General features: G+C 37.0%; 1 protein-coding gene across 18 annotated transcripts in view; it reads left to right on the top strand.

Moving 5' to 3' along the window:
* scrib (scribble planar cell polarity protein) overlaps positions 1-25,431 on the top strand; it is a 281,005-nt gene that overhangs the window by 205,361 nt on the left and 50,213 nt on the right. For 11 of the 18 annotated variants that reach the window (XM_039753714.1, XM_039753713.1, XM_039753724.1 and 8 more), the window contains 6 exons: positions 456-896; positions 2,560-2,610; positions 5,448-5,516; positions 13,054-13,104; positions 14,994-15,041; positions 18,184-18,309. In XM_039753714.1, coding sequence (XP_039609648.1) covers positions 456-896; positions 2,560-2,610; positions 5,448-5,516; positions 13,054-13,104; positions 14,994-15,041; positions 18,184-18,309 — 786 coding nt within the window. The remainder of the gene's footprint in view (positions 1-455; positions 897-2,559; positions 2,611-5,447; positions 5,517-13,053; positions 13,105-14,993; positions 15,042-18,183; positions 18,310-25,431) is intronic. The other 7 variants (XM_039753729.1, XM_039753727.1, XM_039753726.1 and 4 more) reach the window with 5 other exon arrangements.

Below are 25,431 nucleotides of genomic sequence, written 5' to 3'. Positions count from 1 at the left end.
ATTTACTCCGTCTGAGTCGACAATACTTTGCATGCTTAAGACAGCTGTCTGAGTTCTTCTTCAGGTCACTGTTTCATAGAATTTTTATAGCATCTTGTTTTGAGTGTGGTTTCTTCAGGTGGAAGTACTTTTTAAAATGTGTAATGCATGGTTCATTTAAATTCAGTCATTATTGCCTTTTTGGTTTTAGAGTAATGACTAGGTGTTTTTATTATGTAAGATTTCTTGTTCTGTTCTGAGAGTGTTTTTTTTTTGGTATTTACTTCCTTCAAGATACTGGAGTTGTTTGGGTAATACATTTATGAATGATGTGCACTTATGTTTTGATTTTAGTTGGCAGTGCACTGGTAATTGGTGTAATATTTTTATAGCCTCCTCATTTTCCTTTTTGTTTATTTTTCCCATTTTTTTTTTTTTGTACCTTTCTTCTAACTCAGTTTATTACTCTTCCTCAGCTCTGTAAGTGTGCTACGCCACCTTTTGCAATGGAGGTAGCTGAGCAGTCCTACAGCAACTCTCTTGAGATTACACATGGGGCTCCTACAGAAGACAGAAGCTTATTGTACTCTGAGCCTCAGGTCCTCAACCCCAATTCCTTACCTGCAAGTGTTCCTTGCCAAATTGCTTTGTCAGTTGACTATCAAGATGAAAATCAATTTTCTGCATCAAAGAATGTTGTAGTTTCCCCAGTGCCAAAAGAGAAAAATCCTCCACAAGTGGAGGAGGAGGAGGAGGAAGAAAATCTGGTGGACTCCCAACCAATTTGTTTTAGTGAGAATCCCTTTATAGTGGCCAATCGGCTGAGGAAAACCAAAGCTGCTGAAGCAAGGATACTTTTAGGACCTCCTGTTGGCTATGGGAAATTGGGCCGTTTACAAACAAATCTGTATTCAAAGGCAAGCTGTAACTTCTGTGCTATGTTTGCAGATTGCTTTTAGCATGTCTTAACTGCTTGGCTGCACGGGCGCTGCCGAGTTCCATGATTCAATTCTGCCTTTTCACCAAAGCACACAGCATGCAGTACCTGTGACGTTCTCTGTTAATACTTCACTCTGGTGATTTGTATTTTTGATAGAACATTAATACATCTTTCTGAAACATTTGACCATCTTATATAACATTAGTTAGAATCTGGATTAAAAAAACAGTTCACTTTTCTCCATACAAATAGGTTTTCATTTTTTAGTAAATGGGCCATGCAAGAGTTTGCGTTTCTCCTTCTGTAAATTCAAATTATTCATGCATTGGAGATTTCTTGATTTACATTTTCCTATACACCACAAGTATTTATGTGCACATTTTGTGTCTGTGGCAGAAAACGTTTTCAGTCCTGTGTTATTATTAAACCTTTAATCTTGCATGGATTGCAGTACTCGGGTCATATTTATCTTGGAGTCTATGTGCATGTCTTTTGTACTGAGCATAATTAAATGAATGGTAAGGTTTTATTTTAACAAGTTGCATTGAAAACTGTTTCATCAATTTGACATTGACACATATGATCTACATCAAGAGCATGGGTTGAGAATTTTTTCCCATGTGATTATCATAATTTTGTATATCTATTTTAGGCTTATTTTATAAAACAAATTTAGATATTGGACAAGCAATGTTAATATTATGACTGTAACCACATTTTAGTTACAACATATTAATCTACACATTTCCTCTGCTGATTTTATTGTTTCATATTCATAGTTTTTTTTCTCTGGAGCGTTCTGTCAAAGAAATTTCACACGGCTCTTTGTTTCATGCAGTTATGTTTGTTTTTATGTTTTGTCGATGAAGCACATGGATTTAGAACTGAGAGTACAGCCTGAAATGATATCTGTTATTTGGGCTTTGAGCCAGTTGCGCAGCCTTTGACCTTTCTGGCACATTTGGAATTCCAAAAATTTATATTTTCTGTCCCTAGGTTTATCTTCTAGTCCTTATTATCTGTGTGTATTTTAAATAAAAAAAAAACAAAAAAAAAACAAATTTAGATTTCATTGGCAAACCTTGAAGTAATACTGATATCCCTTTACTTGTGTTACTAGTTATTAGAATGAAGAATACATAATAAGAACATTTCACATGTACTCTCTTATTTTAGAAGTATGAAAATTGGGAATGACCAGTCTTCTTTTTTGTGGTTGTTCTGCAAGTATGCTTATTGCATAAGTAATAAAATACATTTTGAGGTGATAATTTTTTACAGAAATTGTAACCTTTTTAGATTTTAGAATTTTTAGATGAGTTTTATCAAATCTGTAATTACTATACCAAGTTACTTGAGATATATTTAAAACCATTAAGACATTGCACTTCTTGTGGTGAACATAATGCTTACATTGTAGTTCCTCATATTTTATTTTAGTGTGACCAAAACTTTGTACTCTTCCTGAAAGTTGTACTGCACAGTTCCTTCCCTAGTTTGTTGTAAAGTGACAAATATTCTCACTATCTAAATCCATATCTCTTGTGTGAAGTCAGACGCTGATAAGTGATAAAACTATAGGATTTACATTTTATGCTTTGCCTTAATACTTATTTCCATTGCTGTCATTTACTGTCCAGCCTCCTGTATATTTAGGACATTGTTTTCCTCCATTTTGCAAGCTTATCCAGGTAGGTCACGTGCCAGCAGTTAACTGGCTCCTTGATTTGAAGAAACAGCATTTTTCCTGATGTATTATATTTCTGCACCCCATCCCTGTTATAGGACATAAAAACCTAGCTTCTCATTCCTTAACTAAGGAGAAAAACTCATCCTTTTCCTTGGAGGGAAAAAAAACAAAAAAAACCTGGCTGAATATTTAGTGGAACTAATACTTATACCAGCAGGATCACACTCAGCTGAACCATTACAGAGTAATCTGTATATCAGGTGCAGTCTCCATTCCAGTACCCTGGTATTGGCTTTCTTTTGGAGGCTGAGAAGTATAGATCACACCCTCTTATTTCTCTGGGGATCATCAATCATGCCTGTCAGCCCCAAGCCATAGAACATTGCAGGGTGCGTTAGTCAATGCACACCGTAATATAAAGCTTTGTAGTCAATGCGGTAAACTCAACCTCAGGGATGGAACCAACACCACTAAATGCTTCTAGCACAGCCTCCGAGGAGGAGGGCATATCCACTAAGGTTAGGAGTTCTTCAAAGTGCTCCTTACATGTGTTAACAGTGTCACCAGCTGAAGTCATTGTTTTGACAGTCTTCTGTGCAATATTCCATCTGTACTTTTAGAACAGTAAAATAGTTTGCCAGAACATTTTCAAGGCAGTCAAAGTTATTCTCCACATTCTCTTCAGTTCCACCCACTCACAAGGGATTTTGCTTAAGCTGCTTCTGTAGCTGTTGAAAGTTTGGTTTTGTGGAACCTGTCAATCAGATGTAGAGATCTTCCAATTAATATTAAATGGAAGATCTTATTCTTCAGCAACTTCCTTTATCACTGGTATTCATGAACAGGTTCTTTGTTGACCACCATGACAGGTACTTACAACCTTTTGGCCCCAACTCCTTGCAACTACCTCAACTACTGAAGTCTTGTACACTGTTAATTCAGACTGTATGAGTTTAACTTCCACTGACATGCCGCAGAAGCTCTTCCAGAGATGAGAGTTAAACTCAGCTCCAAATATTCTGCTAGTCACTCCTAGGAAATCCTTAATACCATGTTTAGATTTTCAGGCTAACCTTTACTGATCGCTAAATCCATCTGAGACAAATGATCATTAGTGGTGGTGATCACAAAGTGGAAACTGGTTGACAACTCAGCACATCTAAACTGTACAGATCAGATTACACTACTATAAAGTTGGTCATTGACCTTTGTGACAAGGTAATCTGGTACTAGGTACATTTATTGTTGTGTTCACTCATGGTGTTCATTATGGACCATAATATTACCAACACAGAAATTCATAAAACAGTACTGCTCAGATTCAAGTTAGGCAGACTTTTCCTCCCAGTTATACATCTCCAGGTATTCTGTCATTATGCACATGAACAGTAAAGTTTTCCAGCATGACTAAAAAGTAAGGAGGTGGTATTTTCTCAAAGACCAGATTCAATATGTCTAAAAGACAAAATAAATAGAATACCAGTCAACATTTTTCTCTCTGCAATCAGAAGTCATGTTAAGGCAACCCCTTCATTGACTATAACTATCATCCAACCACAGGCTTGTTGGCATACCCGCACCCAACGTTTAGCACTGGGCAGCTACCAAGCAGGACAGACACTTTGTGATCCTGATATCTGGTTCCAGAGCCAAAGTTGTTTGTACAGTTAAATTTCACAGTATCTTGCTAGTGTTTTCTCAGTCTCAATCATGTGAGCTCTCACTTCATCTCTGCAAGAGAAATTACATTGCACATCCACAGGGTGTTTTTATTTTGCTGAGGTCTAGTATAGTTAAGTACCACATTAGCCTTTCACTGAACAATAGTGAATGTGACCTTCATTTTCACCTTGTACTTGCAGAAGCTGTCAAAAAGGCTCCATGTGGCTTTTTTTCAGACTGAGCAGAACCAGACTACATTTACTGGTTCCAGGAATTAACCACAATATTGATGTTTTGCCTGTGAATCTCTCTTATTTGAGATTATCATGAGGGACATGAGTGTTCTCAGCCTGGCTCCCGCCTCTTAAATCACTTCAAAAAGGCAATTTTTAGAGAAAAATGATAAAAAAAACAATTTACAAGCATTGTTCTTGATGAATATTATAATTTGCTAAATTGATTTTTTTTTTAGCGATCATGCAATAGGTTTGTAAAAATTAGGTTTTAGACTTTTGGGTGTAGCACTGTCTGAAAGATTATCTTAGCCTGTCTGAGATAAGCCATTTTTAATCATATTTCCTTATCTAGTAAATGTTTAATTAATGGTGTTAGAATTTATGAAAATGATTTCTCTCTAATAGTACTCTTTTTACATTTTTCCCCGTTTATTCCTTAAAATTTTGTTTCAGTCTTCCATAATTGTTGCATAAAAACTCGGGCATCCCTTCCGTGAGAACCCTAAATCCAAAGAGGACTGTTTCATTTATGTTAGGTAGAATGCCCAGAGGGGACTGGGCGGTCTCATGGTCTGGAATCCCTACAGATTTTATTTTTACTCCAGCCATCTGGAGTTTTTTTGTTTTTTCTGTCCCCCCTGGTCATTGAACCTTACTCTTATTCGATGTTAATGTTGATTTATTTTGTTTTATAATTGTGTCTTTCATTTTTCTATTCTTTAATATGTAAAGCACTTTGAGCTACTGTTTGTATGAAAATGTGCTATATAAATAAATGTTGTTGTTGTTGTTGTATCCCTTGATGGTAGTTTCTGCTGAAACTTTGCTACCAGACGGGGGGTGTTGTAGTTTAGATTCGTTTTGTTCAGCGTTTTCAATTTTTATTGCTTTTATTTCTTAATATGTTATTTTATTAATATTTTTATATTCTTTTTGACAGGGCAGTTCTACTGAGCCTACTGTAAATAGCCCTAATCGTGAAGCCCCATATTCTCCAGTCTCTCAGCAAGTAAGTACTTGAAATTAATGTAAAACTTTAGGTCTTGTATGCTGTAATATCATGTGATGAAGGGAATTTGTCAGTTTTATAATTATACAGAAAGACATACATACATACATACACAGACCCTTTACGCCCACTGGCTTTGGTGTGAACAACACAAGGGTGTCTCTTGATATGGTCTAGACCTGAAGACTGACATGCCTTGATCCTCGAAAATACCTTAGACCTATACAGGCTAATATACCTTGGTTAAAACCACATACCAATCAACAATATTTTACTTTTATCATGATATCTGTCCTCTTGGGATGTCTCCCTCAGCCTGCTAGATTATTAGATTACATTAGATAAACTAGTCCCATCTTTTAAATGTATATACTTTTCTTCTATAAAGAAAAGTATATATGTTTAAAAGCAAAGTGGTATTTATTTAAGTAGGGTAATAGCAATTGAGAAAATATAAAATAAAATTTAAAGGGGTAGCAAAGTCTTGATGTATTCAGTATATAATCCTAAACAAAAACCACCCTTGCTTTAAATTCAGAAATCTTATTGATTATTAGCAACAGTGTAGCATATAATCCTGGTCGACCTATTTAAATCTAGTAGTCAGGCTACGAGTATATGCATGGTCTCTGACGTTTATCTACAGTGATAATCCCTAATCCCTGCATGATAGAATGCATCCAAGTTTGTCTATTATCTTAACTTTATACCAGTACTAGGGCTTCTCCCTGACCAGTGGGATGTTTGTAGTGGTATGCCTTTTGACAAATCCAGTCTTGTTTAGCCATTATTCAGCCCCAGCTAGCATATACCTACTTGTCCATTCATCATCATTGCAGAGATCAATTTCTACTTGCTCCAGCTTGGTATTTTATTGTCTTTTCCCCAGTTCCCTTTACTTCTAAGTCGTGAACTGTCTGCCACTCTAAGCCAAGGTAATACACTTATATAAACAAGAAGAAAAGAATGTATAGGTGTAAAACAACAATATGTATACAAGAGTCTTGAATAGTACATTTATAGTTCATCAAAATCAGTTTCAGCAAAAGAAGTGTAACTGAAGCAGATTGTAGCTTGTTTTTTTAATATAGTGCTTGCTGTTACAAAATTATAATTTTATTCCTCCAAAACATATGCAAAATCTACTATGTAGTAATTTAATAGTGTATATCCTACTTTTTCTTCTAGTAAAGAGCCTTTGTTTTACCTGTTTAAAGAAAGACCTATTAATATGTAAGATTTCTGCAATAAAAGAGTATTAACAGGTATGTTTTTGTAATGAGGAGGGAGGAGAATGTCCCATAATCCAGAACTACTACATTAAATGGGTCACAGTTTTAACAGTTATAACAATTGACTTGACCCACTTCTAGCATCATGTTTTTTTCTTGTTGTGTAAGTTAGGAAGACATATCCAGGTTCAATTTTTATCTTTGGCTCCAAATTTTAAACATTGTACAGTAATCCCTCGCTATATCGCGCTTCGACTTTCGCGACTTCACTCTATCGCGGATTTTAAATGTAAGCACATCTAAATATATATCATGGATTTTTCGCTGGTTCGCCGCTTTCTGGACAATGGGTCTTTTAATTTAGGTTACATGCTTCCTCGGTTTGATTGCCCAGTTGATTTCATACAAGGGACGCTATTGGCGGATGGCTTAGAAGCTACCCAATCAGAGCATGTATTACATATTAACTAAAACTCCTCAATGATATAAGATATGCTTCCCGCGCGGTGCTTGTTTGCTTCTCTCTATCTTTTCTCTCTCTCTGCCTGACGGAGGGGGTGTGAGCAGAGGGGCTGTTTGCACAGAGGACACGGAGGCTCCTCTACAAAATGTCGCTTTATCGCGGTGCTTCTGTATACTTAAAAGCACGTATTGATTTTTTGATTGTTTGCTTTTCTTAGCGAGCGCTCTCTCTGACATTCTCTGCTCCTGATGGCGCTCCTTTGAAGAGAAGATATGTTTGCATTCTTTTAATTGTGAGAAATAACTGTCATCTCTGTCTTGTCATGGAGCACAGTTTAAACGTTTGGCTAAAGGGTGTTATTTCATGTCTAGAGAGCTCTAATAATGTTAACAGGGTGGGAGAGTTTATAAGGGCTTAAAATATATAAAAATAACCATACAAACATATGGTTTCTACTTCGCGGATTTTCACCTATCGCGGGGGGGTCTGGAACGCAACCCCCGCGATCGAGGAGGGATTACTGTATACTGAATCCTGATGATTCAGTTTTTTAATCTATTGTTGTTCGTTTTTATTTTTCACCCTCATTTTAAAACCCCTGTGCAAGCTAAAACACTTCTGTCATTCTCCTCTTTTTTAGTTTTTAAACTCTGCCCACCTGTTTTATATGTAGCCTTTATAAATATTAATAGTGTAAATAAATGTATTGTCTTGCTCTTTTATTCTTGTGACAGGTTTCCTAAATAAAATTTAATTAATCATTAATAGCAACAGTGGTTCTCACAGACATGAGGATAAATTTGACGGTAGAGCAAGTGCTGTGTTTTTTTTTTTTTTTTTGTTTTTTAAATTACAATTACAGGGAAGATGCATGCAAGTTCTGCAGATCCTTTTACTGGCTAGTTTAAAATAAAATTTTATTGGTCACATTCAAATTATACATATAGTACAATACAGTGGAACCTCGGTTCACGACCATAATTCATTCCAAAACTCTGGTTGTAAACCGAGTTGGTCGTGAACCGAAGCAATTTCCCCCATAGGATTGTATGTAAATACAGTTAATCCGTTCCAGACCGTACGAACTGTATGTAAAGATTAAGCACAAATAGTTAATTACACCATAGAATGCACAGTGTACTAGTAAACTAATGTAAAAACATTGAATAACACTGACACAAAACACCCAGGCTCCCTGCTCAGCTACACGAGCAGGCTCGCTCGCGTTCTCTCTCTCTCTCTGTCTCTCTAGCACACAAACCCCCCTTTCTGTCAGCAGCACGCACTCGCTCGCTCTCTCTCTCTCTCTCTCTCTCTCTGAACAGAGGGGAACATTTGAACAAATCCAACTTTAATTTAAAAACCAACCACAAGCAACCAAAAAACATTTCAGGAGTTCATGCTAATAGCCTTACAGCCCGATCGCTGTAAACACTTTTTTTAAAATGAGTTTTAAGCACAGCAGAAAAAAGGAACAAAAAATAGAAAAGTAACATTGCAACAAATCATGCTATGAACAACTCCATGTTAACACTTTAATGAGTTTTAAGCACAGGGAAAAAAACAAACATTTGAAAAAAGTGAAAAGTAACATTGCAACAATTCACACTACGAACTGAAAATCACTACTGAACTTTTGAAAAATCCGTAATACAAAAACCACCAAGAAAACTAACCTTGCATGAGTCAAGTTCTGGCTGGAAGTGAGGAGGAACTGCGTGGAGAGGAGGAAGAGTCTGGCTCCGCAATGGAGGGATGTTTTCCTTCAGGTGTTTTCTCTCTTTTGATTTCTTGGGTTTCTGGTGTTTTTAGCTGTTAGCTGGTGGGAGCGAAAGCCTCATGCAGCCATTCCAAAAACAAAATCCTTGTGACCCAACCCTTCGTGTTTGACCTCCACATTACTGGCAGTCTGGCTTTGTTTACATTGTGCTGCTTGAAAGCACGAGGGTTCTCAAACTAGTAAATGAGTAAACTGGTAAACAGTTTTTCCACCTCTTCCAGCACTTGAAGCCTCTGCCTGATTAACGCTGTAACTCCTTTTGCAACATCAGCTGCTTTAATAGATTCTTTCTGCTCTAGAATACTCAAAATCGTAGATTTTGACTTCTTGTACTCGGCGGCAAGATCAGTAACACGAACGCCACGCTCAAACTTTTCAATAATTTCTTTCTTTACTTCGATTTCAGTTTTCTTCAAAACTTTCTTCTCACCACTCTTCACTTGCTTAGAAGCCATAGTTAACTGCAAAAGCACACAAAATACTGTAGAGCACAAAGAGAGCGCAGGTAAAGCAGGCACGTCTGACTGAGAACAATGAACAGGGAGCGGCTCTGCTTAAACACAGTAATCGGCGCGTATGAACTAGCCAGGCAGGCACGCACATGCAGCACCCTCCCCCTCAGCGGCAGGCAGGCACGTACGTGTATGCACACCACCTCTCAGCAGCAGGCAGGCACGTGCAGCACCCTCCCCCTCCCTCTCTCTCTCAGCAGCAGGCAGGCACGTCTGACCGAGAACAATGCAACACGTGCGGAAATCATCGGCGCGCACAAAACGAAAGGGAAACTGGCTTGTTCGTATACCGAGTGTGTGGTCGTGAACCGAGGCAAAACTTTGGCGAACTTTTTGGTCGTGAACTGAGTTGTACGTGAACTGAGACGTTCGTGAACTGAGGTTCCATTGTATGTAAAGAAATGCTTAGTTGCTCATCTCTAATGACAGTTGTTTTGAGAATAATAAAAAAAAAGGAAAGTAAAACTAATACATTATAAGTATCAAAAATCATAATTTTAAATAAGATTTTGTTAAATAACTAAAGAAACAACTTAATAACTTAAATGACTTGATGTAAGAGACTTAACAATAGGGCATTACGTAGTTTCAATTTCCTTATTCAAAATGCATGTACACATTGGTAAAAAGCTTCAACTAAGTCTCTCTCTGAACTGAAGTTTAGGCAGCAATAGTGTTTACCTGACCACAGTGCACAAAAGAGGCCATTGTTGGAATGGCTGACATCATAATTATAATAATTTTCTTTGCCCTAGTCCGACATCACCTGGTTTAGAATTTAGGGAATGCACACCTTATAATGTGTTCTGCTGACCAACCACACTGCTGTTTACATCTATTTCTCTCTTTACAAACCTCACTAGTTGTGGCTAGTGTATGCATCAAAGGGGAGACTGTTAAAAAAAAAAAAAAAGTTTAAGAGCAGTCAGTTTAAAATATCTAACATGATAATCTTGGTCTAATCCTAGAGTGTGACAGTTTGACTTGGGACATTGCTGAATGTTCATACAAATAATGATTTGCTGCAGTAATTGTTTGGGTCTCTGTGACGATGTGCATTCTGCTCCTTGCACCCATCGCTATTCGGGAGCCCTTGAAACCAACACCGCTGATAATGTCACCAAGATGAGCTACACAGTGGAGGCAACAACTTAGCAAGGGGATGGTTCAAAAGGTGCAAAGTGCTTTTATTAAAATAGTCAACAAAAACAAAGTGTCCATAAAGTGCAGTGCATCAAAACTGTTCAATAAATAATCCATAAGAAAAAAACGTGGAGGTAAAAATACAGAAAAACAATTCTTTTAAAACGAGGTTAAAATGTTCATACGGAAGCAGTCTTCTAAAAACCATTGACAAGTCCGGTGTTCTTTCCAACTAGCGTTAGTATTAGCGTCTCACCTGCTTCTCCCGTTTGGGCTTTGTAGCAGGCAAGACACTCTCTCTGCAGCTGCCCTTTTACACATCACATCCACACAGTTCTGGAGCCCTCCCGATCCCTGGCTTCGGTCTGGCACTCATCCCTTTCCCAAGACTTGGTTCATGCCCAACGGCCAGGACGCACATGTTGGGGAATCCACCCCCAAGCCTCCCGACTCCCGCTGCCTTTTCCGGCCTTCCGCGGCCAGTCGCCTTTCCCTGGTCACTCCTGCTACCTGATCGCTCAGCAGAAGCGACTTCAACTTCAACACCTGGGTGTCGGCCTAACACCCAGGCTTCCTCACAGCTGTCCACGAGCGCTTCTTCGCTCACCCACACGTTCCTTGTCTCTCTCTCTCCGACTTGCTCCCTGTAACGTCTGTCCTTTTTGTTTCCTTTTTTTTCCTTCTTTCTCTTTCCGTTTTTGTTCTCTGACTTCTTTCTCAACCGACTCGCGCTTTTATTTTGCGAGGGGCCATAGCAGCTGCAGCACATTAGCCACGGGAGCAGTCACGGATGTGGGCGGTCCGTCACCTGTGCACTAGGTGAGAAACACCCACACCGCAGATCACCCGGTGGCTTGCTACGACCATTATGCACCCTCACTAAGCTGCCGCGAGAGCGGTGATTATTTATTTAAAAAAACAGCCTTTGCTGAAAGAGCTGTGGACCCTATTTCTCTATTCATTTTGTAAAGCACTTTGAGCTACATTTTTTTGTATGAATATGTGCTATATAAATAAATGTTGATTGATTGATTGATTGATTGATTGATAACACCACAGTCTCATTTACTTATTTTCTGTGGTCACATAAATAGTCCCAGTAAAGGCAAAGATGTTAAAAAGTTGCCATATATATATATATATATATATATATATATATATATATATATAATATATATATATGTTCACTTGTATAGTGTATTCTTTTTACTGACGTTTTTAATCCTGTCAGGTAAGTTTTCACGTTCACCGTTTCCCATTTTAACTTTTCTCATAAGCTGTAATTTATTCCTTCTGTAGTAGTGTATTATGTGTGCTATAAAGTGTACAGTTGCTGAGAAAATACTCATATTTTATGTATTAAGATTTCTTCATGTACAATAAATCTACTGCATTAATTATGATTATATTGTCAGCAACTGTGCACCCTTAGGTCCAGCTGTCTATCACACTACTTACAGATTTCTTCCATGTGTCTAAAGGGTGCCTTCTAAATGACATCAATTTTAATATCACCTGATTATGATAAGATTCCTCACACCTCAATCCTTGTTTCCTGTGTTTAAACCAATTTTGAACCCATCTACACACCACACCTTCAATTCCCACTTAATTTGTTTTCATGTTGGTATCTTATCAAAAGACTTCCAAAATTTAAGAAAGTGTCCTATGCATCTCTCTGATCATATCCTATTGTTGCTTCCACTCAAAATTCTAGCATATATTGGTAAAACACAATCTTCTCCATGTGAACCCCTAGTGACTTTCCTCCAATACACCTCTTTTTGCCCTTTGGTGCTCAATCATTTCATCAGTAATTGCTTCCATTAATATTAACCCATGATGTATGCTAAGATCACTGGCCTATAGTAAAGTGTTGATTTAGCTCCTTTCAGAAATACCTTTTAGTTTGCCAAATGTATTATGTTCTTCATATTTACTATGTTTATTTACTTGTTTATCCTGACCAAAAACAAGTTATCCTTGTACCTAAATATATAACCATAAAACACTCTTTAGGTGTGAGTTGTATCAGCCTTTTATTTAAATATATGTAAGCAAAATTGAAATGTATGTTATTATTAAATTCAGTTTCTGGTTATCAATGCAATACAAAGTAGGCAGGGATATGCAAAATACCTGGCAGTCACTCTCCCCAAAGTTTTTAATGCAATTAATTATCATGCATGCAAAACTGTCCAGATTTCCATTGTATGGATCTGTCAGGTTTCATAAAAACATTTCACAGGAAATCAGCACGCTTCCTTTTTTTGTGTAATTTTACTGTGAAATATCGCTTCCCATACTGTATATATTTTCTCATTATTTCTTACTAGACAAATTTTTTTCTGTTCTACACAAAAAAGTAGAGAAAGAAAAAACTTTGTTGTTTCTTCCTCCTCTTCAGCTTCCTTCCACATCCCCTTCTACAGTCCGATCAGGCAGAGAGACTCGCTTTGTAAGTGCCTTAGTGTGGCCTGCTTGTTTTAACCATTAGCACGTAGTGTTCAAGGACTCTGCACGCTAAGAACTATTTGGGGCATATTGGCCATGAATTCCAGTGGTTTGGTTTGTGAGCATTCAGAAATGTTAAAATAAATAAAACATGTAATTGTATATTATTTATTTATTTTTTTTTTATTTTGTCTAATGTTCAAAGATATGCAAGTTAAAAGACCAAGTTAATATTATACTCTCCACTTTAATTTGCTACAAGAATCATATTTGACTTTTGTTGTATGTAGTTTCTCATATTGTAATTGTCTTATTGTGGAGTATTTCTATATTTTCATAGCATGTTATACATTTATACTTGCAAAGTATTGAGAATGTTTTACCATTATACAGTAACTGTTGGCTATTTTGTGCAAACTTGTGTAGATTACCTACATTAAAGCAGCCTACTCTGTAAGTTAACATGTAATTGTAGAATTTACTATGAAATTAATATATTTTAAAATATCTATATTAATCATTTAAATTCATTATTTTTAAAGTGTCAGTGTTTGACTCATAAGCGTACATGCTGATTTAAGTAAAAATAAAGTTAAGTGTGCAAGAACCAGCAGTGGAATTCTTGGTGATAACTGGCCCTGTCTTGAAATTAGAGTTCTATATTTATTGTTTGTTAAAATAAAGGTTGTCATGTTAGGGTTTTGTTTAGTTCTTAAAAACCCCGAGCCTATAAAGACCTGAGGCCTTTTAGAACTCAACAAAAGACTAATTACAAATTATACTTTCAGGTTCTGCCTTAGTACCGTAATTGTCCTTTTAATTTTGTTTATTTAGATCTTATAAAAGTCTTTACCTGATAAATGATTCACAATTAATAAGACCATCTGGTTGCTTAGACAAGATGTTTCTAAATTGCCATATTACCAACAAGACTGTTTTTTGTGGAACTGAGCACATTAATGGAAAAAAGTATAAATAATTGTACTGGGTTTAAAATGTGTAATTAATTATTGTGTTATCAAATTGCCTTTCTTTTAAGAAGTGTTTACTCACAAACATGACTACTTCAAAGCCCCATATTGTTTTTTTCTTTCTTTATTTTTTACTTTTTTGCATGTCTGTTTTATTGTATATAAAACAGTGTTTTTCAGTAAGCAGCTGTGATGACACTACAATTCTGTTGCCAGCGTGCCTTAATCATGGTATAACCTTAACTTTGCGGCTAATATAAAATATATTAAAAACAAAAAGAAAATGTACAGCTTCATTATAAGAGAATGCTGACTAACGAGTGCTTATGTATTACATAATAAACAACACAGGGGTTGTCAAATGCCATATATATGTTTATATACAGTATGTAAAAAAAATAAAAAAAAATGAAAGAAGATTCTTGATTCAAAAACACAAACCTGTTTGACTATATGTGACTTGTACAGTTCTCATCATCATAGTATTTTTTTAACTTTAGAATTCTTATCAACTTTTCATCCTGTTTTAAAACTGCACTTTTTCAAGCTTAAGTGGGTTCATGCAATTGTCGATGCCAACTAGTGCATGAATGCTTCTTTGTTTGTTTATTTAGATCCTTGGTAATGCTTAGCAGTGATGAGTCAGGTTATCAGACTCTCTGACTATGACTGTTAGGAGGAACTGGCTAGGTTTGCAGCAACTGTTTACCCAAATATTGCTGCACCATGGGTTTGAAATAGAATTGAATGTTTGTTCTTCCACTGTTCACTTCCTAAGAAGGTTAGACTTCAAACTAGAAATAGTGTCTGGATGAGCTTTAGAACATGTGTCATTTTCCATCTTCTCTTTAGACTGATTAATGTTGACTTTGCCTAATCTAAATTTGGTTGAATTTCTTATGTTTTTAATTCCTCTTTGCAGGCTTCTATAAACTTCATATCTTCTACTGTTCCTAAAGACAATGCATCTGTGAGTATGAAGGTGGTGGAGGCTGTGCAGGGTGCTAAACAGATTTTAAGTGAAATGTAATTGTTTAAGATTACAACAATGGCTGGTTCCTGAAGTTCTAGTTGTCCCATACCCATAAACAAGCATTAGACCAAATGCAGGAATTGTTGCTGTTTTGACAATAACACAAAAGCACTGAGCTGCATAAATTATTAATTCAAAGAACAGTGCCTTTCATTGTTTCCACATTTAGACTGTGTGTATATATTTTATATTTAGTATTAATAGATGAGGATACATGTAAATTGTGTCCATATCATTAGATTATTTTATTATTTATTTATGCTTCAAAAACATCACATTAGTGTTATTTCAGTTTATATTTAAAATTTTATTTTATATTGTTTTTATTTTTATGGTTAGAGAACCAGTTTATTTCCAGCAATCCTCATTGGGACTCATAAACACAGCATTTCTGTATAAAGCGTACAGTGTAAATTTTACTGGTAAAGAATACGCCATTCATTTTCATTTAATATTCCAAAGTGGTTAATCTTCTTTGTTTGGGTCCTTATATTACTATGATTGTAATTGTTTCTTTTTGTAAATAACTCTTTAGATAATCCAGAAATTAAGTCCTTATAAGATTTGCACATATTAATTTCAGACAAATGGCGAGACAACTGGCACATTGGAAATATTATAGTCATAATTGAGCAACTGTGGAAATATAGGAAAGATTTAATTTTAATCTCCTACAATTTTCTTTAGTTTATATAGGAATAGTGGAATGGTAAGGATTGAAAGGTACATGGTTATCTGTAAACCTCTGAGGCAATGTACGTTAATGTTTTTATGGATTAACCTTTTAGTGTGGGTTCTTTGCCATTTTTTCTATTTAATGACAAACTGAATTAAATATAGTACATGTGTGCCACTTTTGTAAACCTAAACTTACTGTGCTGTTTCTTGGTTGATTTATGAGAATGACTGTAATATATCTTTCAAATATAAATCTACACTAAAAACTTAATCATCAGCGGTAAATTTCAGGGTTTTTACTTCTGAAGTAGTAGGTCACTATTTGCGAGTGCCATCATCTTCTTTCGGCTGATCCCGTTAGGGGTTGCCACAGCGGATCATCTTCTTCCATATTTTCTGACCTCTGCATCTTGTTCTGTTACACCCATTAACTGCATGTCCTCTCTCACCACATCCATAAACCTTCTCTTAGGCCTTCCTCTTTTTCTCTTCCCCGGCAGCTCTATCCTTAGCATCCTTCTCCCAATATACTCAGCATCTCTTCTCTGCACATGTCCAAACCAACGCCATCTCGCCTCTCTGACTTTGACTCATAGCTGGTCTCACTACCGTCCTGTAGACCTTCCCTTTCACTCTTGTTGATATCCGTCTGTCACAAATCACTCTTGACACTCTTCTCCACCCATTCCACCCTGCCTGCACTCTTTTTCACCTCTTTTCCACAATCCCCATTACTCTGTACTATTGATCCCAAGTATTTAAACTCCACCTTCACCAACTCTACTCCCTGCATCCTCACCTTTCCACTGACCTCCCTCTCATTTACACATATGTATTCTGTCTTTACTGACCTTCATTCCTCTCCTCTCTAGAGCATATCTCCTCCTCTCCAGGGTCTCCTCAACCTGCTCCCTACTATCGCTACAGATCACAATGTCATCAGCAAACATCATAGTCCACGGGGACTCCTGTCTAATCTCGTCTGTCAACCTGTCCATCACCAAATAAGAAAGGGCTCAGAGCCAATCCCTGATGTAATCCCACCTCCACATTGAATGCGCCCGTTGCTGCTACCGTAGACCTCAAAACTGTCACACTTCCCTCGTACATATCATTTACAACTGTTACGTACTTCTCTGCCACTCCCGACTTCCTCATACAATACCACAACTCCTCTCAAGTCACCCTGTCATATGCTTTCTCTAGGTCCACAAAGACGCAATGCAACTCCTTCTGGCCTTCTCTAAACTTCTCCATCAACGTCCTCAGAGCAAACATTGCATCTGTGGTGCTCTTTCTTGGAATGAAACCATACTGCTACTCACTAGTCATCACCTCACTTCTTAACCTGGCTTCCACTACTCTTTCCCATAACTTCATACTGTGACTAATCAATTTTATTCCCCTGTAGTTACTGCAGTCCTGCACATCCCCGTTATTCTTAAATATCGGCACCAATACACTTCTTCTCCACTCCTCAGGCATCGTTTTTTCCATTAAAAAATATTGTTAAATGGATTACAGTTATCTGCTGTAGTTTCCCAGCTGTCTGGTAACTCTTGACTGTACCCAGTGCCTTTACTCACCTCCTCCCTAAATTCAACCTTGCAGTCTTCCTTTTTCAACTTCCACCATTTGATCCTTGGCTTTGCCCTCACTCTCTTCCTCTTCTTGATCTCCAACGTCATCCTACAGACCACCATCCTATGCTGCTTAACTATACTTTCCCCTGCCACCACTTTGCAGTCTTCAGTCTTCTTCAGATCAACTCTTCTGCATAGGATGTAATCTACCTGTGTGCATCTTCCTCCACTCTAGTACGTAACCCTATGTTCCTCCCTCTTTTTAAAATACGTATTCACCACAGCCATGTCCATCCTTTTGGCAAAATCCACTATCCTCTGACCTTCTTCATTCTCATGCCAATTGAAATCCGCTCCAATCACCATTGAGTAAATTGTCTTTGCTCCATGAAACATTACTTTTATATATGGTGTACCTGACAGCAACATAATGGAGCAGTGTCCAGCACTGCTGTCTCCCAAATTCAACATTCTATATGCTGTCTGTGCCAGGTTTACACATCCACTACCTGTCTGTGTGGGTTCTGCTGTGGATAATCCAGTTCTTCTCCTACATTACAAAAGATTACGTGATTGGCAATTCTTAATTTGGCCCCAGTCGAGTGTGGAAGTGTTTGATTGACTAATTCCCTGTTTAGAATTCTTTTCTGTCTCTTACCCACTGATATCAGTGATCATTTGTCCCTCAGAGAACCTGAGTTGGATTTATTGACTTGGGGAATGTTATGTTATAGTGTATAGTCTATCTATATTGTATCAAAAGTTTCTTTAACTATAACAGGATGTTTTGTTTTAAACATGTTCTACCTTCCCTGAAGACCAAACCAGGTGTAATCCAGCCTGTGTCCCGAGCACGCCCCAGTGGGCCTCATGGCAGTCAGGATGGCCAGTGCAGCCCAAACCCATTCCAGCACAGTTCCAACCCACTTGAAACACAGAATTCTGTAAGTTTCTTTAATCAGTTGTTCAGTTACTAGTTTATAATCTACCATGTAACTATAAAAGTTAAAAATAAATAAATTGAAAGTAATCTTATAATTTCTTCATACTTTAATACGGCATAATATGTGTTTAGCCTACTTTATATAAAAAAAACTTTATTTCTGCTAGAAATAACTGTTAAAGTGTGTTTCACTGACTTTTATTGCTTTTTTAATCTATAGTCTATATTGCCTTACTGTATTTGCATTGTTATATTTATTATTTTTGTCAATGTACCTTAGACTTTCACTCACATCTAACTATAGTAAATGTGTTTTACTTAAACCATTTACTGTATGTACCCTTTATTCATCTGGCCTTTTTTTTTCTTTTCTTGAGTTGTATCACAGCAGTCTGTCATAATTCCACAAGTGTTGTGGATACAGGGTAGTAAGCAGCTTTCTGCTTTTCCCCATTATGTCATGGATGTTGTTAGAAAACAAAGACAAAGACTACTGGAGTGTCTTGTATAGTATTGGCCTGGAAATAAGAGAATAGCAGTATGTAATAATTGTAGAAAAAAGGGACATATTTTTGAAATATGTAGAGTATTGCATTGAAGCAGGCTGCATCTGCAGACTGAGACAGAACTCTAGCTGGTCTTATTAGTGAATCATGCGATACTGCTGTACTAGCATCTCCAACGATAATTTTTTTCTCCTTGGCCTTATTGTATTTCTTTCAGGTTATTGATAAAATGAAAGACATAGCTATGCAAATATAGATGATTCTGTTTTGGAGAAAACACAACCATACACCAAGTCTGAAGGCAATTTGGATAATGTTGCCTCATTTTGTATTACCTGATGTAAAGTACAAGTACTGTTATGTTACCTTGTCATTGTTGCCTGAGTATGGCAATGTAATTTCTAAGAACATTAGTCACAGTGACCTTACTAAATATTACATGCCTATTTTGCATCACAGTCTGTCTTGACAGTGACGTGAATACATTACAGGAATCAGCCTCACAATCCAAATCCTATTGTAAATTGTTTTTTCACAGTTCTGTGATCAAACTAATAATATACTAGTTCAGAATACAAGCACCATGCAACTCTATACACTGAAAAAAAAGAGAGGCTGACACAACAGAGAATAGTTAGTTTATTTAAAAAAGTGACATGAACATCATGTCTTTGCATTGGTGTTGTATTCAATATGATTTTAATAACAAGAGAAGTCTCCTTGATCTTGTCAGTTAGAACAGGTGTTAAAGTGGCAGCTTGACTATGTACACCTGTTGGCTACTTTTATTTTATTATGTACTGCTTCAAGAGCTACACTGTTAAGTAGACTCTCACAATAATGTGATGACATTGCCCGTACCTCTGTCACATTTATGTCAAGCATTATTCAATGAAAATGCTTTCTTGATTAATTCACTACAAGAATTGTTTACATAAATACTGTATGGCAAATTGATATAAAAGTCAGAATGTAATCCTTTTCAGAACTACAGTGAAGAATATTTTGCCATTTGGTATTTTAGTCCCCTTATTCTTATCACAAAATTGGCAATCCACATATCATCAACAATAAGCTCAGACAGCTTTTAAAGTTTTCTGTGACTGAATTGAGGCTTTAATTAAATAGTGGACACAGAGTGCACCAAAGTACTTTGGGCCATTTTTAGGTTACAAAACTGCCCATATAAACATCTAGTTCAGAAAATCATGCCCAATTATTCTGACAGTGCAAAACCTAAATAACAGTATGTTGCACATGCCTTTAGTGATTTTAAAATAGAGTGCCTATATACACTTTATCTTGTTTAACCTAGATAAGTGCAGTGTGCACATGTACTGAATTATAGTAGATGGTGTAAATAATGCCGTAATTGCACTCGCACGTTCCATCAACTATTTAATTCTTCCCCACAATAGGAATTAATAGTAGTTGTTGAATGGTTACATGATCTACAACCCCAAATCAGAAAAAGTTGGGACAGTGTGGAAAATGTGAATAAAAAAATAAAGCAGTAATTTACAAATTTCCGTTAACTTTTATTTCATTGCAGACAGTATGAACACAAGATAATTCATGTTTATTTTGGTCAACATCATTTGATTTGTAAATAAACATCCATTCTTGCCATTCAGGCTTGCAACTCATTCCAAAAAAGTTGGGATGGGGGCAATTCAGGGGTAGTAATGAGGTATAATAACTAAATAATGATGTGATTTGAAACTGGTGATGTTAACAGGTGATTGCAATCATGATTCAGTACAAAAGCAGCATAGAGGAAAGGCCTACTCCTTTAGGAGCAAAGATGGGCAGAGGATCGCCAGTTTGCCACCAAGTGCGGGCAAAAATCTTTGAAATGATGAAGAAAAACGTTTCACAAAGACAGATAGGAAGAGAGGAGAAGACATTTCTCCCTCTACAGTGCATAACATAGTGAAAAGAATCAGGGACTCTGGAGAAATTACCATGCGCAAAGGCCAAGGGCGCAAGCCTAAACTGAATGGCCATGATCTCCGAGCCCTCAGACGGCACTGCATTAAAAACCGTCATTCATCAATAAATGATATAACTGCGTGGGCTCAGGACTACTTCAGGAAGTCACTTTCAAGCACTACAGCACGTAGTTGTATTAGGAAATACCAGCTAAAATTGTACTGTGCCAAAAGGAAGCCCTTGGGCTCGGAGGCATCTGGGATGGTCCATTGTGCAGTGGAAACGTGTATTGTGGTCAGACGAATCGGTTTTTCACATCTTTTTTGGAAGAAATGCACACCGTGTGCTGCGGACCAAAGAGGAAAAGGACCATCCAGACTGTTACCATATAGAAGTCCAAAAGCCAGGGTCTGTCATGGTATGGGGTTGTGTCAGTGCCTTTGGCAAAGGTAACTTGCACTTCTGTGATGGCACCATCAATGCTGAGAAGTATATCTCAGTTTTGGAGGAACAAATGCTGCCTTCAAGACGACATCTTTTCCCGGGACGCCCATGCTTATTTCAGCAAGACAATGCCAAACCACATACTGCGCACATAACAAAGGCATGGCTGCGTAAGATGAGGGTGCAGATGCTTGGCTGGCCTGCCTGCAGCCCTGATTTGTCTCTTATAGAGAATGTTTGGCGCATTTTGAAACGAAAAATACGTCAACAAAGTCCCCATACTGTTGTGCACCTAAAACGTTTGCAGGAAGAATGGGACAAACTAACACCTGCAACACTTAGTCACTTGATTTCTTCAATGCCTAAACATCATTTAAGTGTTGTTAAAAGGCAGAGGAACTGTACAAAGTGGTAAATACTGTACTGTCCCGACTTTTTTTTAAATGTGTTGCAAGCCTGAATGGCAAGAACGGATATTTATTTACAAATCAAATGATGATGACAAAAAAAAACATGAATTATTTTGTGTTCATACTGTCTGCAATGAAATAAAATTTGAGGAGAATTTATAACTTGCTTTTTTCTTTTTTTTATTTACATTTTCCACACTGTCTAAACTTTTTCTGATTTTGGGTTGTATGATCAAGTGTACCATCCTTGCCATCCTATCCTGGAATAATGTGCTGAAGTCTATTGATTAGGAAATTTTTTAGCCACCTTTTTAACCCACAGTAATCTTGGAGAAAAGTGCTATATAAATATGTTATTACTCTCTTTAAAAATATGAAATATTTCCTAATAGCTGCTGAATCATCTGCCCTCTAGTGTCTTGGGGGAATATCACAGGCTTCCTCTCAGACCACATCTCTTGATGCCCCATTTGTAGCAATATTACAATTCCAGTGTAGTAACATGACAATAATGTTGGACCGGTACTCCAATTTTAACTTTAGTATCGATACAAGCTTTAAAATTTCAGTACTAGTACCTAAACAATTAATGGATAACTCCTATACCTCCCAGTCTCCCTGGTGCACCGCACAATTACTCGACTACCTAGTGCACTGTGCCATCGCTCCAAACTGCACACTGTTTCCCTCTTGATATCCGTAAAGTTCCATTTATGTTGAAGCAAGAAGGGGTTGGAGGAGAGTGGGTTTAGGGCTGCCCTATGCTGTACATTTCGTGCCTAAAATTAACCCGATCAACACACCGCCCTCTGAATACTTACACCTAAACATCTGAACTGTCATGTATGTAGCCACTTTTGGGAAAACGGTAATATACGCTTATATTAAAAAATACACAGTAACTGCCGTAGTTTGTTTTTTACGGGTTTAAGAGATCATCAGTTTATGTAGCCTGTGATTATGGTGTATCAGAGGAGATGATACATGTGTTAAAGAAGTAATGAAAAAGAAAAGGAAACATTTTAATAATAACGTAACATGATTGACATTGTCATGAGTGTTGCTGTCATATATTTTATATATATATATACACATATACACACACACATATATACATATACACACATATATACAGTATATATACATCCACATATATACATATATATGCATACATATGTGTGTATGTATATATATATATATATATATATATATATATATATATATATATATATATATATATATATATATATTAGGGGTGGGACTTGATTAAAAAAATTAATCTAATTTATTAGAGGCTTTGTAATAATTTAATCTTGATTCATCGCATGTAATCGCACATGTAAATTTGCCCCAAAGCGCAAATGTTTTTTTTAATTTAAAAGGGTTTTAGTGGGTGACAGAATCAAATAATAGACATGGACATGAATATTGTAAACTCAAGCTCTTTTAATTTCTGGAAAAAAAATGCATTTAAACTGCATTTCAATTCAAATCAGAATCATCATCTGTAGCTAAAATTGGGCATCCTTAAAAATAAAGTGGTATTCTAAGTACTTTAAGTACATGTTCAGAATGGTATTGTCTTTAAATAATAATAAGAAAAATTTCAACATAAAATGCAGTTATTCATCTTAAAAAAATAAGGCAGAAACATAAAAGTTAATTTGACCAGCTTCACCTTTAAACTCTGAGTATCCTTAGCCAAAATTATTTTATACATTAGGCTAAAACAGTGTGATCATTGAACATTTTGTAATTAGATGTAATTAAAATTACTAATGGTCACGGAAGTCCAATGATCCCCAATAAGAGCCAAAAAGTCCGCTTTCTGTAATGCATCTAATTTTGCTTGCTTTTCAGTGTCATAGACCTGTTGAATTTTACTCGAAATAGTCTCTCGGCACGGCAGTTGAAAAGTTTGCTGACCTGACGCTAACTGTAGCACATTTTATAACCCCCTATCTTCCAGCACTGTTAGTGGTCTACAGTCCAAAGCAATCCATTTTGTGAGAGAATTTGTAAGTTTGACTGATGTTGACTTATTAATTTTGGTCCTGAAGCCAGTCATTTCATCAGTTTTGGGCTGCCGACACCTTTTGTTGGTACTCAAACTCGTACTGCTAGTGGTAACAGCATACACAGTTTCTGTGTTCGCTGTAACATGTTTTGCATTTAGATGGTACCATAAGGTTGAAGTGCCTCGGTGTTATGCAAACTCCTTTTTTCACAGTTTGCACAAAACCACGCTTTTATCAAGGCTTCCGTCGGGGAGTCTTTTGAAATGAAATTTTCCTCCAATCAGTCCTAGCAACGCGCTTTCTTCTGACTCTTATATTTTTGTAGCTCTGATGTGTGCATCAGTGTAATCGGTGTACCAGGAAATCATGCATTGAGAGAAGTTCCCTTTGCTTGGAATGCAAAGTGTGATTAAATGCGTTATTTCTTAACGCGTTATGGAGCACATGCATCGAAGCTTCTCAGCTGTGCTGGTGCTAAGAAATGGAAACATTTTAAAAATAATGTAACATGATTGTCAATGTAACCTTTTGAAAGTGGTGCCTGGAGGATTCAGAGTGTGGAAAAACTCTAGAGACAGCGTGTGTATTAACTTGTGGATTTTTCTGAGAGTATTTGGTGGCAGCGTGACAAAGTTGCTTCTGCAAGACCGGGTTAGCTGCGGAGCTCAGCTCAGAGCGAAATGTGAATGGGAGGGGAAAGGAAGACGTCGCTCCACCACCCGCCTCAACTGTCAATCCCCCCACAAACACAGTCTCTCGGAATTTGCATAAGCACAGCCCTTCACCAGCAATTTTAACTTAGTTACAAAGTGATCAAAACTCGTTTATACCCTGCGTCCTCTCATTAAACTTGTATCCCGCATTAGTCGTGGGCATGACAAACGCCAGCGGCAGCCTGTCTATGAACTTAATTTAAACTTTAGGTTTACACCGTGCTTTGTTTCCAAAGTAGCTGCAGTCATGAATATGCTTGTATGCGTCACTGTACATGACAAACGGCAGTGGGAGCATGTCTATAAACTTAATTTAAACTTACGGTTTATACTGTGCTTTGTTTCCGCAGTAGCTGCACTTATGAATATGCTTGTATGTGTCACTCTTTCGCTTCTTATTGTTTCGCTGCCTTCTCAATTGTATAATGCATGTTTTCTTCAGCGCTTTTTGGAGCTCTTCCTTGTTTTCTACGTACTGTGCTCACAGTCAGTTCACGTGATTACGTGGGAGGCGTGATGTCACACGAAACTCTGCCCCCCACGGCCATCGAGCTGAACTCCATTACAGTATATGGAGAAAAATAGGTTCCAGTTATGACCATTACGCGTAGAATTTCGAAATGAAACCTGCCCAACTTTTGTAAGTAAGCTGTAAGGAATGAGCCTGCCAAATTTCAGCCTTCCACCCACACGGGAAGTTGGAGAGTGAGTGAGTGAGTGAGTGCTTGCTTGCTTTGCCTTTTATTAGTATAGACAATGTGTTTGGTAAACCTATTCTGAAATTCGTTTTCAATACTATCAACCTCAGCAGAGCAAGACTTGCAGAAAGGAGGCAAAATGGAAGTATTTCAAGTTGTGAAGGAAATCTGTTATATTTTTGTAAAGTATAATAGAAAGATATATAATATAATATAATAATAGAATATAATAGATATAATAGAAAGCACAGTTTGATTTCACAGTACCAAACAGTAAGTTGGGGATAGTACATGAGTAACTGTAGACACAGGCCAAATCTTAATTTATTTTTCATCTAAGACACTTAAAGGATGACACAATCATTGTTTCTGTAAAAATTTGAACCTCTGTAGTCTTGACCA

This window comes from Polypterus senegalus, chromosome 5 (assembly GCF_016835505.1).
Source record: "Polypterus senegalus isolate Bchr_013 chromosome 5, ASM1683550v1, whole genome shotgun sequence".
NCBI lineage: Eukaryota > Metazoa > Chordata > Cladistia > Polypteriformes > Polypteridae > Polypterus > Polypterus senegalus.
Note: the sequence above shows the minus strand (reverse complement) of the source record. Positions and strands in the feature narration are given on the sequence as shown.